Here is a 14,696-nt window from a genome sequence, read left to right on the forward strand (position 1 = left end):
TATCCGCTTTTTTGAGGTGGAGGAGGAAGAGAAAAGAAATTCTGATCCTAAAAAAAGAAAAAAAAGGAAGTGGCTGATTGCGAAGCTGGAGAGTGGAGCTTTCCTGCGCTCTGCGGAGGAACAATCTGACTCGGATGATAAAAGGCGCTGAGCTGCATCCTGCGGCGCTGCGGGGAGCGGTGCCTGCCGTGCCGGCTGGCTTTGGGGGGCCGGCAGCAGCTCTCTGACCCCCTGTCCAGTCTGACCTCCTGCCAGGAGCAGACCATCAAGCCCTACCCACTGGTTTCCACGTGAAACCCTGAAGGTTTGGTCTTGCAGAGAGGTGTCCAGCTCCAGATGCTAACAGGACACTGCCCCTGGTCATCACCTAAATAAACCGCTTCAGGTCACCTCCTGCTCTGCATCGTGTCCCTTTCTGCTGACTCTCCTTTTTCTCACATTTCCCATGTTTTTTGTCATTGATACGTTTATACACATTTTGGTTGTTGGCTTCTCTGGAGCTCTTCTCTTCTAGTTTCGTTGGGTTTTGTGATAGCTTTAGGCTTTTACTGAATTTTCCCCAATTGTTCTGCCTGTTGGCCACCCCTTGTTCCGAGACAGTTGTGTTCTCCACCTCCCTGGTGGCACTGAGCCACAATTGCCCTGTGGCCATGAGTCTAAGTGCAAGAGTTGAACTTTCTCATCTCGCTTTTTTTGCTGTATGCTCAGCTATTTAATTGCTCCAGACTTTGCAAATTCCTTGCAGCTTTTGCTGTGGCCCTGCTGCAGAACTCCTGAATGAACTCTTTTGGGCAGGTCTTTCTTTCGTTCCCACCGCGTTCGCTTTTCTGCTCTCCTGATAATGTGCTTTCCATTTCCTTCCCAGCTTCATTAGTTAAATACCTCTCTGTTCTTGCCTCATTTTTCATAATTCTTTTATATTCAAGACCCGCATGTGACTGAGATGAATAAATCATGGCCAGAGTATATAGCGAGCGCTAGCTGTTCCCATGACTTGTTGCTGGTCAGCCGTGTCCATCCCGAGACTGGTGTTAGACGTGGGCTCTGGGGCTGCGTGTGAGGATCTTGCACAAAGTCCTGGCTCCTTAATGAGAGTGCTTAAATATCCACCACGGGCAAAACTCCTCATGCAGAAGCAGCAATAGCACTCTGATGGTGCCAAACTAGTAGGAGATGATTAGAGCTGTTTCTGTTTCTGGAGGAGAGCCAAGGGGCTGTAGCCAGCAAAGAGGCCTTCCAGCGATTCACGCTGTGGTGGTGGAGATTTTGGAAGTGGGCTCAGATGAGTGCGGGACAGAGCAGATCTTACCTGTGCCCCCGCCTGCTGCCGGCGGAGGTGGGAAAGCCCAATGACTTGGCTGCCAAGGTTGCTTTCCAAAAACCACCAAGCGTTCCCAGCACAGATGGCTGCTGGGCACAGCCTGGAGGCTTAGCATGTCCCAGAGCCTGCCAGAAATGGATGAAAAGGGTCTCAAATTTGTAACTGAGTGTTTCGTTGCAAGGTGTTAGAGCAGTTTGACTACTTGGGAGGCAACACATGCCTCTGAGGCACAGCAAAGGCAAGGCCCATGTACTCATCCAGGCAAGGAGGAGAAAAGACGCTGTGTGTGTGTAAGTGGTGTTGAGAAAGTTGCTATACTGAGCACAAACTGGCAGTGTGAACTGAGTCCTGCCACCCAGCTAGCGTGACACAGGAATAATCAGTAATATGTCACTGGTTTTTCAGTTGCATTAATGAGTAATTTGTAATAGATTACCCTTTCGTAGTAACTTTTAACAACCCTTCCCACTGAACGTGACACCGAGGAGCCACCAGCGCAGGGGGGTGCTGCCCTGTGTCTTGAGCAAGCAAATGCTGGGTGCTGCCAGGGTGATGATTGCCATCCTGTTCCCGCATGATAATTAGTGCCAGCCTACTCAGCCCTTACGGATGGTTGTCATCTCTCTGCCGATGCCACACAGTTGCATGGGAAGTCATTGGTGAGCCCACGGCACAAGCCAGGAGCTGGTCCTACTGATGTGTTCACACGTGTTTGAGAAGGGGTGGCCAGGTTGAGGGTGTGTTCATGTGTCGTCAGTGTCATGACTGGGGAGGTGACCTGGGGCGAAAGTGTTGAGGGTCTGGTTTCCCTTTCTGTGTAACATGGTCTCTTGTTGGTGCAGTGAGGGGATAAGCTCTTGCTCCTGCTTGGGTTGTGGTTCAAGGTGTGTACCCAGTGATAGAATTGGCAATGGTGGGAAATGGGGCCAAACAGGCCAGAGGTGGAAAATTTTGTACTCATTCTACAGACCATTTGTACGTGTTACGTTCTTAATTTATAGCAGTTTTGAGGCAGAAACTTTGAATGACTTTTCCACAGGACTCTTGTTTGTACTCTTGTGAGTGGTCCATGGTGAAATCCCAGGTCCTTTGCAGTCAAGCTGTTAGTCTAGAGCCCTTTTGTGTTTTTGCTGTTTCTTTTGGAGTATTTGTCTTGCTTCCAGCTGTGACCTTATTTTGGTTTTGAAGTCCTTCATCCAGCAGAATTTCACATTCAAGGTGTCTGGTTTCCAGGCAGGTGTTCAGGCAAATCCTGTGCTACTGGGTCTCATGTAACTGTGGAGTGGCAGAAGATCTGCAGGGAGGTTTTTCTAAGCCTTTGCTTCCAGGTTGAGCAATCCCTGAGCAATTTCAAATGTCTGTTTAAGCTGTCAGCTTTGCTTTTGGCCTCAGGGTAAAACACTGACTTCGTTCTTTCCCTCAGAAAAGTTCCTCATCTTAAGGAAGTAGATTGTAATTTATAGTCAGATAGTAATTATTTAGAGCTTCCTTCCCTCCTAAAAACAGCAAACGAGAGAGTTACGTCACAAGTCCCATATGCTAATGTAATTAATTCTATTTCTGGCTTCCTATTGAGGTAAGAGCAGAGTAACAGCCAACTAGTACTTGGTCAAATGGGCCTGGGATGTCAAACACGAGCTTTTCCCATACTGAGTTGGGGAAGGGATTGGATTGATGTTTGTGCAATCTTGCTGGGGTGATAGCGAGTGAAATAAGGTATTAGACTGACTTCAGTTAAGAAATTGATCACAGCCAATGATGGGAATCCTATAGTTGTAGATTAGCATGAAAATTTCTCAATGTGAGTTATAAGCAAGGTATATGCATTTTGTTGTTGTTGCTCTTAGTATAGAAAATGTATCAAGCGTCCATCTGGCAAGAAAATTTAATTCCCTAATGGTGGAAGATAAAGATTGTGTATATACAAGTTATTATCGATTGGTTGTTGTTTTGTAACTTAGGCATGGCAAATGAACAGAGTTAAATTATTCTTCTGAAATCAAAAAGGATGTACTTGCAGTCTTGCAACTCCTTGTACATTGTGCGGACATCTGCTGAAGAAAGGCAGGTGGGAGAAGCAGGGAGGTGTCCCTTTGAAACTTTTCATCTCTACCCCATGTCAGGTACTGATGAAAATAAACAGGCTGACTATTCTGTGACTTCTCTTCTTGTGAGCCTGTATTGGCCACCAGCATCTCTGTGGCCAATTGCTAGGCAAAGTTTCTTTCTAATGGGATATATTTTCTCATCTTTTACTGAGTGTGAGTAGAAAGATGTGGTGATCTCAGTGTCGGTCTGGTTGGCTTGGTACCTCATAGGTGTCACTGGATATGAGTACGGATAATGTGTTGGTGTACTTGTGACTGTTACGCGTGGAAAGTTGCATTAAAAGCAAGCAAACAAGTGCAGGAGTTTGGACGCTCAGGTGCCTTGCAAGGCAGAAGTCAGGTTAAGTAAGTGCAACTTCTAGAGCTCGGCGGGCAAAGAGGTTCTATTAGCCCAGGCAGCGCAGAAGGCAGCAGCCCTGGCTGCTTTCCTGACATGCTGAAATGCCACTGGTGTATGTCGGTGTGCTCATGGTATATTCATACTGCCGTGAGCTACAACCTGGCTCAGATACATGTCTACTCATAGGGGAAACACTGGGATGTTTTTCAGCAAATTGCCCAGCCCCTTGCAGCATCAGGGTGGTTTTCAAGGGTATTTTGCCATGGCTTTTTAAGTCATTCTACAGGGCTAGTTTATTTTTGTGTTTGGATTATGGAACTGGTATCAGTGATTTTCAGCACTGTAACTTTCTGTCAATCGTACCTTAAACCAATTTTGTACCAATTCAATGGTGCTTTTGTGCCTTGAGGTTGTGAAATGCAGATATTTAGTTGGGTTGTCTGTAAGATGATCCTGAATCATTTTCTGCCACATGCTCAACTTGTGTGTTGCTATCTGCTCTCTCAAAGATGTAATTTATTATTTTGTTCATTAGTCTAGTTTATTTCTACTGTGCAAAATCTATAACTTTCACGTACAACTTTTTACCTTAGGCAGAAAAAGAATTCTTTAAACCTGGAATGCATTCTCACGTACATCATTGGGAAAGAAAACATTTGGAGTATGTGTGGTCCTTGGTGTTTGCATGGTATAAAACCAGAATATTTTCTTACTAAGGGAAGTTGATTGGTGGTAACTGCAAGTCTGTGGTTCTCAAGCCTTCTGGTTCAAGCAGCAGGAAGAAAGGCAGGATCACCCCAAAAGACACGGGTGGGTTCGGTATCAACTTCGGCACCATCAAGGATGGAGTCTCTGTAGCCAAAGCCACCACCTTGCTTGCGCTGGTGCATGAGCCGCAGCGGGCGAATGGAAGTGGGGCTGCTGATGTTGGTATCAGTGATGCTTCATGCCAGTGTAAACTGCTCATGGCTCAATAGCGTTGCTTGCTGGCATTAGAGCGTTTTCACAAATTACAAACACAAATCCAAGGCTCTGCACTTAAGCTCACTTCAGCAGCGGGTGCTCCTGGACATGGACCTTTCTGAGTCCATGCTCTGGTTGGGCATCTAGGAACCTACTTTGTAAAGTGTATGTGCAAAATTCAAAGCAGGAAGGCAAGAAATTATCAAGCAGGTGTGCCTGGGTCATGAGGTCTTATGATTTATTCATGCAAACCTTTCTATTAGTAGCAAAGAAAACTTTCTTGTAGAAGCCAAATATTTTGATGCTCTTGGAACAGTTTGGGAGGGAAATCTTTTGAGCCCAGATTGTTTCCTAATGCAAAGGTAAGTATGAACAACACGGGGAAAATGAAAGTTTCCCTCCTTTGTCTTGCTCTAATAGTGACACCTGTGAAAGGTCTGGTATTTTACTGCATTTTCAGTAGTTCCAACTTTTGTCCAGTTCTTGCCAATGAAGGTTGAAACTCCAGTTGATCTCTCTGTTAAGTGGGTTCAGATTGATCTGCATTTGAATACCTTCTGGTTTGCAGATTAGAAAAATTGAGCAAGCTTTCGTTTTCACCCTTAGTGCAGAATACCATTCTCTTTGGATCCTGGCTGGCCTAGATCCTTCATGTCCCTCCTGATGTAGGTCATTGATCTCGCCTCTATCAATAAATCCTGTTTTCCCTTTATACTTGTAGCAGCAGCTCCAATGGCACAGTCAAGGAGCTATCCAGAGGGAAGGCAGGATTGGTCCTGCTCATAGGACTGGTTGTCTCAGTGTGGTACAGAGCAAGGCAGTTGCTGCTCCCCTGTTCTGTTACCATCCCTGCCTGTTGTCCAAGCAGGGCAAGAAGCTGCAAAGGGATGTTCAGGTCTGGGTTATGCTGGCCACAACAGCACACCCACAGTAACAGAGATGAGAATTTGCCCTCGTGCAAATTAATCTGAGATACATCTGTAGATATATTGAAAGATAGACAGAGATCTGAAACATATCCATATAGAATTAAAAGAGACCCAGGGCTAGAAAAACCCTTTGGTCCAGCCTAGGACCTGTTTAAGTCCTAAAGAGAAGGCAGTTTCCATCCCATATCCTGTCAAGAAAAGCCTGAAAATATGGTTTGATTTCAGCTAGTCTGATTGCTGTGTGAAGAAATCCGTTTGGCCTCTTGCCTCCCTTTCCCAAGTGATGGCAGTCCCTTCAGTGGCTGCTCTTGTACCAGCTCCAGGCAGCAGTTCAGGCCAGCCGGCTGTAGCCGGAGCTTGTACCGAACTATTTGGGCAGGGTTTGCTGCCGTGGCTTCTGCTCGAGGCAGGGCACATGCCTATTGACCGCCTGGAGGGAGCTCAGCTGAATTTTGATTGGCTTCATGGAGGTGTGCAATAAATAATTAACTTCCAAACCATAGTTTTATCATCTGCTCAGCTGGATCAGACCAGTTCTGGGAGTGTTATGGGCCAACCACTGAGGAGCAAACTTTGTGCTAAATATCCTGCATCACACATTCGGAAAATGTACGATGGCAAGATGGTTTGAAAGGACCATTCTCCTTTTCTAGCAGGGAGAGGTTGTTAATGTTATTAGCTTGAGAAATAGATGGGGTTTTTTTTCCCCTCTCTTGTTTTTTCTCCCCTTTTTTTTTTTTTTTTTTTCTTTCCCCTACTGTGTGCAGCTCTCCTGAACTTGGAGCTGAACTGGAATTGCTCGCATTGTCACACGTCTTATTTAATTGTGCAAATTGCTTTCTATTCCGAGGACAAGTTAATGTAGAAATGGAAAGGATTAGAACCATTGGGATAAGTGATCGCTCTTTCTTTTAATTTTTGGTGTTAGCATAACAATAGCTACTATTTCAAAAGCAGTCCCTGGCTCTGCCCTATCGCCCTTTCATGCAGGGAAAATGCTCATGTAGGGCCTGCGTCTCCCCTGGGATAGATCCAAAGTCCGTTAATCGTTAGGAATCATCCATAAATCAGTTCACTGGGCTCTGGGCTGAGGTTTCTTGTGCAAGAAAAAATAAATGGCCCCGGGTGGGAAGATGCCATCAGGAAGGAATATCCACGTCACAGGATTGGGTCTCCTTTTTAAGTCTGGCATAACACAGAAGAAAATAAATGGAAGAAAATGAATGCACACCTCCAGGTCTGTCTAAAGACAGTGCAAACGCCATAGACTGTTGTAGTAAAGCAAGCAATAAAATGGACATTATTCCAGCAGCCTTTTAACCACCTCTTAATTGAATATTAACTGTTGAATCAGTGCATAGGCTCTCCTGCTACTCGAATTATTGATCTGTAGTTTGTGTGGTTTTACAGGGTTTGTCTACTCATTGGGGTTTGGTTTTTCTGCAAATTAAAGAAAATGTTTTGTTGCTTAAGCCCATCCAATTACTGCTGTGTGTAGGCAGATGTTTTTTCAGGTCATTTGCAAAGATTGAGAGTTTGCCAAGCAAACTATTTTCCTTCCTGATTTCTGTTAATACATTCACACAATAGCAAAAAAAAAAAAAAAAAAAAAAAAAAAAACCAGGTGGAAAAATATCACACCCTTTTTTGGTGTGTTGTGTGTGGCAGCAGGAAGCTGTTGCTGTAAAATTGCAGTTTTCTTGTGTAATGTGAGATATTTTCACTTCTGCTTGATTAAACAGCAGTATGCTGCAGCATTCAGTGAAAGCATTTCTGTTGTGTCCATCATAATGGATCAAGTGAGATATCAACAGCATCAGGCACATGGGGTCCTGGCAGTGCCTGTATGCAACTCCCATTAACGTCAGTGGGGGGTTATGGATGGGTTGAGGGCAGTGCACTGCCATTAGTGTTTAATTTTTTACAGGTGAATGTTCACCTTCCATGAGTGTAGTTATACGCAAGAAAGATGGGGGAAGATAACAATTCACTACTCTCAAAGTCCAGGAGTTGCTTTACATGCCATGCATCCCCACACGCCTGTGCTTGGTTTTCCAGTAACTGGGCTGGCAAACATACTGTACGTGACTTCTCCAAATAGCGCGCTGTAAGTGTTGGAGTGACTTCATACCTGCGAAAAGAAGTGTTGGTTTTTGAAGGGACGATGTGGCTGACTTGATTTGTGCGCTGGATGGGGGAAGTACACCGATACCGTACCAACACCTGGCAGTGTTAGGTTAATGATTGGACTCGATGATCTGAAGGGTCTTTTCCAGCCTAAATGATTCAGTGACACGGGGCCAGGTCTCTGCAGCAGAAAGAAAGGTAGTTTTTGATCTGTGCTGGGCATGCCTGGCTGTGCTGGGCTCTGGTTCTCCCATGAGGTGGATCCAGGTGGGGGCTTTCGGAACCGGACCTGGCATTTCATGTGGACCTCTCTGGTTTTTGTGTGGTTTGGTTGGTTTTTGTTTGTTTTTTTTTTTGGTGTGTGTGACAACACCAGCTACAGGATTTCAGTGCAAGCCTGGTGAATGTCAATCAATTTCTTTAAATGCCTCCTGTATAACAAGTGTCTTTTCAAGGAATCCTTTACATTTCCCTCTTCTTTACACCAGCTGCAGGATTTCAGTGCAAGCCTGGTGTGAATGTCAATTAATTTCTTTAAATGCCTCCTGTATAACAAGTGTCTTTTCAAGGAATCCTTTACATTTCCCTCTTCTTTTGCTATCTAACCTCCCTCCGTGAGGCCGGTCGGAGGAGCAGATGCCCAAGCCCCGTGGTCCCATCTGGGGCTCTGCGGAGCTGCAGGGGTGGATGGTGCAGAGCTCTGCTTTCACACCCACAGCCTTGCCTTCAGCCTCGCTTGAGCCCTCTTGAGCATGTCCCCATCCTTAATGTGCTTTTCCTTGAACGCCTGCTTCTTTTGAGAGTTCATTATTTAATAGGGAAATGTAAGTGCCTGGCTGAGGGCGCAGAGAGGAGGGGAGCTGGCTGAAGGGCTGAGGTTAGCACTTTCTCCTTGGTCTGGTCTTCTTCTCACCTTTAAGTTATTTGTATGTATAGTTGGCTTCCCACACTGACTGGCACTGAACGAGTCGGGATAATGTCACGGTTGCCCACGAAGCTGTGCCAGCATGAGAGCACAACCTTGCCAGCACAGGGGCATTGATTAGTGCAGAGGAACTAGGGCAATCCAATTATAACCACAAATGCCATTGGCTTTCTTGAATTCTTACTCAAATAACTGTGGACTCTCTGCTCTATTAAGGTGGTCTGGACTATATGGAGAAAGTGGAATTTGTAGGACTTAAGTAGCATGGAGTAAACAAGATTTGATTTTTAAATACTCTGTCACCTATTTACACATAGGACAAAAAGCCAGTATTTTTCAGGTGGGTAGAAGTTGGCCAACCCCTTTTGCCTGCCTTGATATTATGGAATCTATTTTATATTTCTTTTTTTAGAAATTGTTACAAGATATTCTAAAAGGAAGCTACACAGGAAAAATAGCTAAGAAGTTTCCTATCATTTTAATCTTGTTTGAGCATTGAATATTCCTTTGTTCCTGAATATTATGTTTCCTCTAACCTACTCAGTGGGTCAGATAAGGAAATGTGATATTTTTCACCACCATGACAAAATTAAACTAAAGCTACAAAGACCGTGAGGGTTGTAGCCTGGAGTCTTAGATGAGTAGTTCAGATCTGGCTTTATATTGAATGCAGAAGGGAACAGTCTCTCATGGATGAATCACATTCAATTAGCTACTTCCTATGATGAACTGATTAAAAATTAAGTGGCATCAAATAAGACTAATTTTGCTCTTACATTTAAATAATTCTATAATTACATACTAATCAGATGGTAAATCTTAATTGTACACGTTCCATATGTTTTATTTGCCTGTTCTCCCTCTTCACTTTGTCGTCTTTGTATCAGCATGGAGTATATTTTCAGGCTGCTTTTATGTTTGCCCTAATTGAATATCAAAAGCAGTATATGTGAAACTTCCTGAATTCTATTCTTTTGCCAGTGGCAGCTGTGCTATTAGATGACCTTTACCATTCCCGTAGCACAGAATAATAAAGGGAGGGGGGGAATTGAAGCCCAGCCATGTTATTGTTAGAGACAGAAATAAATCATATATAATTGCTTCGCGATGAAGGCCAAATCCTGCCGTCCTTCATGCCTGAGTTAGAAATACAGGATTTGGACCTTTGTTTCCTGTGGTTTCCTGACCACCTTGGACGTGCCCAGAATCCTCACGCTGCCGCTGCGGTGGCTAATTACCATCCCCGAGCTCACATTGCATTGAGCTGAACGGCAGCCCCGGCTCCGTCCCTCCTGCACCGGCAGGGAGGCGGCTCTGATGCAGGAAAGCCTTTATGTGAATGTCCACCTTTAAATGCCATTGGCTTCCATAAGATTGCTTTAAAAATTAAGAGAAGCCTTAGATGTTATATTACATGATGGGCTTGCACAGAGTGCTTCTGGTTTGGTTAGCTGTTTGGAACAAGCCTGCAAACTCTTCATTGAGGTAAATGGGTATTTTGACATAATGTGCATGGAGTGTGAACTCTATTCACTCCAGAATGTACTTTATATTTTTGTCTGTTTTTTAATCACAGATCATGAACACAGTCACAAAAAGAACAAGCGGAAACACTGGAGAAGACAATGGGCAGAGAACAGCATGTTGTCTGACGTGGAGATGTTAAAGCACAGCCTGGAAGTGAATTCGTTTTCTGCGGATGGCAACAAGACTGGGAACGTCAGTGAAAAGAAGAGCCACAGAAGAACAAAGCGGTTCCTCTCCTACCCTCGGTTTGTGGAAGTGATGGTGGTGGCTGACAGCAGGATGGTCGCCTATCACGGTGCTAATCTACAGCACTATGTCTTAACGTTAATGTCAATAGTGAGTATTCAACTAGGGGGAGTAAAGTCACCTCTGGATCATTTTTTTAGTGATCACAGAGTCTCCTTTCTGCTGCAGTCTTATGCAATACCATCACTTTGCGTCAGCTGAGCATGGGGATGATGCTGGGATTAGAGTAAAGCTTAGTAAAACTCAGCTGGGGAACACTGGTTGGAGTCTTCTTCTTTCCCAGGCCCATCACATTTCCCAACCCTTCCACACCTCTTCCTCCCAGCTTTCCAAACCCCAGGCAGCATGAGAAGGGTCACTGGCCCTTTAGTCCGCGCGCTGTACTCTTTTTATTTCAGCCCGTGTGAAATAGCAGATGAATTAAAAAGGTGCTGTGGGGACTGTGCCTTCCAAGGGACTGACACTAGTAGGCTATGCAGTTGTCCGACTTCCCTCGCTGTTGCAAGGAGGAGCCTGTGGTCACCTTGATCCTTAGCGCAGTGCTAGGGTTGGCTCTCCAGGCTGAGGAAAAACGTTTTAGTAGCTACTGGTATTAGGATGTGATAATGCGTTTCCCAGACAGGCAGCTCTGTAGATGCCCAGTGACGGGAAATGAGTATTCAGCATAGCTGTGTCACTGGGGATTTTTTTTGTCCTATGAAAGGGTAGAAGTGCAGTGAATATGTGGTCTAAAGCGTCCATGCCAAAATGAGGCACTTGAGAGGATAAGTTGCTTTTGACAGTCTTGGTCGGTGGTCATTGTATCTCAGAGCAGAATGATGCTGTAATTTGGTGAAATGTGTGCTAAAACAAAAGGAAATGTTCGGTTTCTGCAATACCAGCAGGTTTGTTTCATTCTAAGATTGTGCTTCTGGCAGGAGGTCTCCCAAGCATCATCTGAGCATTGAGTGGGGCAGAAGAGCAGCTCAGGAGAAACAGTTGCAAAATGGAAAACATGCATGTGTTGCCTTGATTTTTTTTTTTTCTTCAATGTTAGCAATAGTTTTGAATATTTGTTTTTGAAACAGGTGGCGTCTATCTACAAAGACCCAAGCATTGGAAATTTAATTAATATCGTGATTGTGAAATTGGTCGTGATACATAATGAACAGGTAATGGAAGTGCTTTTCTTCTCCCTCTGTTTGATACTGGCATTTGTAGTGAGCATTGTGATGAATAATTTAAATGCCTGATTTATCTGTGTTGCTTGTTAGGATGGTCCTGCAATCTCTTACAATGCTCAGACAACATTAAAAAACTTCTGCCAATGGCAGCAATCCCAGAACCACCCTGAAGGCAGTCACCTTCGACATGACACAGCCGTGCTTGTTACCAGGTATGTTGAATATTCTCATGAACACTGTAGCCGGTTGTGTGTCAGAGGCTGTGAGCATGTAATATATGCAGCTACGGGCAACGTTTGGGGTTTGATGTGGGTGTGATGACATTTGCAATTGTGGGAGCAGTGCAGCTGTGAGCAGAATTGGGATGACATTTCTACCATAGCAATAGATGACTTTGAGAGGTTCAGGACTGTCCGAGGTCTGCCCGTGGGTTCACCATAAGGAGAAACTCTCTGGCTGTGGTAGGGAGTTGGTTCAGACCCCGACTGGACAGTGTGGCCAGCCAGCATGAGAACGTCTCGTGGACGACCAAGAATTGCTTTTGGATGTTGTTATTATTGTGCTTGTACCTTAACTCACTGCTGCATTGAAAATTAATGTGTCAGGTCTGTTCTGCTTTCAGACAGGATATTTGTAGAGCGCACGACAAATGTGATACTCTGGGTAAGGAAAACCTTTTCTTTGTCTTTTAATAACTTTTTTTGTAGTGACAACATTAGTTGCCTGTGCTGAACCATGGGCAATGTTCATTTTTCTATCACAAACCTCTTTGTTCTCTCCTAGGTCTGGCAGAACTGGGCACAGTCTGTGACCCCTACAGGAGCTGTTCAATTAGTGAAGATAACGGACTGAGCACTGCTTTCACAATAGCACATGAACTTGGCCATGTGTATGTTTTATGTAAATATATTTACATTTAAATAGCCCAAGATTTATGCTAGCTTGCCAGCCAGGCTAGGGCTTGGTACCTGCTGAGCCTAATTATTGAGAGGAGATGTACCACTGAGGTTAAGATGAAGCTGTGGTGTGACTCTGGGAGGTGGTGAGGTGCCCTGGAGCCTATCTGAGAGCAGCAAAACGAGCAGACCCACATTTTGGGGAGGATGAGTGACAGGGTACCCTAAGCAAAGGAGGAAAGCTAACAAAATGTCCCTTCTTACTGCATCTTCTCACATCTGCATGCTGACATCAGCAGGATCTGCCCTGGCAGCCGTGATGTCTCAGCCAAGCCATGGGGACCAGCCGGGCTTTTGGCCAGGGAGGTGCTGGGTGCCCTGGGGAGGACCAGGGCACACCTCACCTGGTCTTTGGGACTGAAGTCTCCTCCAAGAGCAGGTCCTCTGCCTGCCCCAGCTCGTCCAAGTGCCACGTGCGTTGCTGCTGAAGGCAGCACAGCAGCTGTGTGCGAAGGGAGGGATTTACCCAGTGCATCTGGCAGGTGGTGGGGATGCATCAGTGAGCCTGACCGATCATGGGGACACCCCCAGAAGAGATGCTGGCATTCAAGACGCACTTCCTCCAATGGAAAATTCTTTTAACTGATTTTGAGGGGTTTTTTCGGGGCAGTAGTGAGAAAAATCATCTTAGATTACATAGTCCTTTACTCACCAGCTACAACTCAGTCCCAAGCCACCTCACGCCTGGTCTGCAGTGGAGGTCTGTAGGTGTGGGATGGATGAGTGGTTGGGAACAGATCTCTCATTGTTTGAAATGCCCTTTTTCTACGTAGAGAGCTGGCTGACTGAGACGGTCTATTTTTAACCACACCAGTATTTGTTTAAATGAGATTTCCTGACAGAAAGTCCCTGAAGGTTTGGTGTTCCCCACACCTAACCTGTGGCTAATTCCTTTGCTAATGCTGCCTGAGAGCTGCCAGAGGGGTTGGAGGCGATGCCAGGCAGGAAATGCCTCTTCGGTTTTTTACAGGGAGCAGAGTGAAAAGGTGGTTCATTGGAGGTAATCTTAATGGGATCTAAACTCCCCAGCCTTCGAACGCAGGATCACACCGGGTCACTTCCCCTTCTCCACTTCAAACAGCAAAGCGCTTTAAGCCTGTTCTGTCCCGTTAGCATATTTGCCGCATTCTTCAATATGTCACGTGCTGCAAACGTTGCGTGGGTTTCTGCTGGGATTGATGCTTGATGGCATTTTGTAAACCTACCACATAAAGTATAGAAGCCAAGTCCATCCTCAGTGCAGCCCTGCTTAGGCAACAGCCTGAAGGATGAGTGTGGCCCAGGGTTTTCAATGGCATTAGAAGACGTTTTGGATCCAGTGTAGGGCAGCATTGGTCGGTGGACTCAGGTCATTTGTCTCCTTCAGAAACTTGGCCCTTTTGGTCAATTCCAGAGAACTTGTCATTTTTATGAGGGTGGGGCTGGACTCCAGCCTTGTGTGCAGGATTGCAACCACCAGCTGAAAAGGAAACTGCAGCTGAAATTGCATCTTACTCCAGGCTCCCTCAAGGACTTGTCCTGCTAAATATCAACAGACCCAGTGTGGGGAGCTTAGTGGGGTGCTGTTGCGTAGCTTTTTGCAGATAAGTTCTAGGAAACCAGTTTGAGCAATTCTTGTTGACACTTAGAATATGTGCATATTAATGCTTTCATTCTGTAATATCTGTCAGTAGCACATCTAGGAAAAATTCCTGGGTTTGCTTACATTTAGTTCACACTGTTGCTCTTGCTATGCTAAATACTTGAAGTTTGTCACTTAACTGACTGTACTTTTTGCTGCTGTGTTTCTCTTAGATTTAACATGCCACACGATGACAATCATAAATGCAAAGAAGATGGAGGTAAAAATCAACAGCATGTCATGGCGCCAACACTGAACTTCTACACCAATCCCTGGATGTGGTCAAAATGCAGTAGGAAATATATCACTGAATTTCTGGAGTAAGGCCTTACATGTGCATGCATTAAGCTGTTTTTACATGTGTGTGCGTTGTGTGGGGTTCATCAGTTAATCTGGAGTCCTAGTGTGCAGCATTTGAAGGAAATCAGAGGGATTTGTGTGTGCTCACATCCTTTACATAGAGCAGGAAT

At 45.1% G+C, this 14,696-nt stretch overlaps 1 protein-coding gene across 1 annotated transcript in view; it reads left to right on the top strand.

Annotated features, from left to right (window-relative positions):
- The window catches only part of ADAMTS9 (ADAM metallopeptidase with thrombospondin type 1 motif, 9), a gene marked incomplete at its 5' end in the record, with an annotated part of 81,673 nt that overhangs the window by 3,146 nt on the left and 63,831 nt on the right, over nucleotides 1-14,696 (top strand). The window contains 6 exons of the mRNA XM_010087595.1: nucleotides 10,290-10,576; nucleotides 11,554-11,637; nucleotides 11,740-11,861; nucleotides 12,272-12,312; nucleotides 12,433-12,538; nucleotides 14,400-14,546. Of these exons, the coding sequence (XP_010085897.1) occupies nucleotides 10,290-10,576; nucleotides 11,554-11,637; nucleotides 11,740-11,861; nucleotides 12,272-12,312; nucleotides 12,433-12,538; nucleotides 14,400-14,546 (787 nt within the window). The remainder of the gene's footprint in view (nucleotides 1-10,289; nucleotides 10,577-11,553; nucleotides 11,638-11,739; nucleotides 11,862-12,271; nucleotides 12,313-12,432; nucleotides 12,539-14,399; nucleotides 14,547-14,696) is intronic.

Source organism: Pterocles gutturalis, unplaced genomic scaffold, assembly GCF_000699245.1.
Source record: "Pterocles gutturalis isolate BGI_N339 unplaced genomic scaffold, ASM69924v1 scaffold19701, whole genome shotgun sequence".
Taxonomy (NCBI): Eukaryota; Metazoa; Chordata; class Aves; order Pterocliformes; family Pteroclidae; genus Pterocles; species Pterocles gutturalis.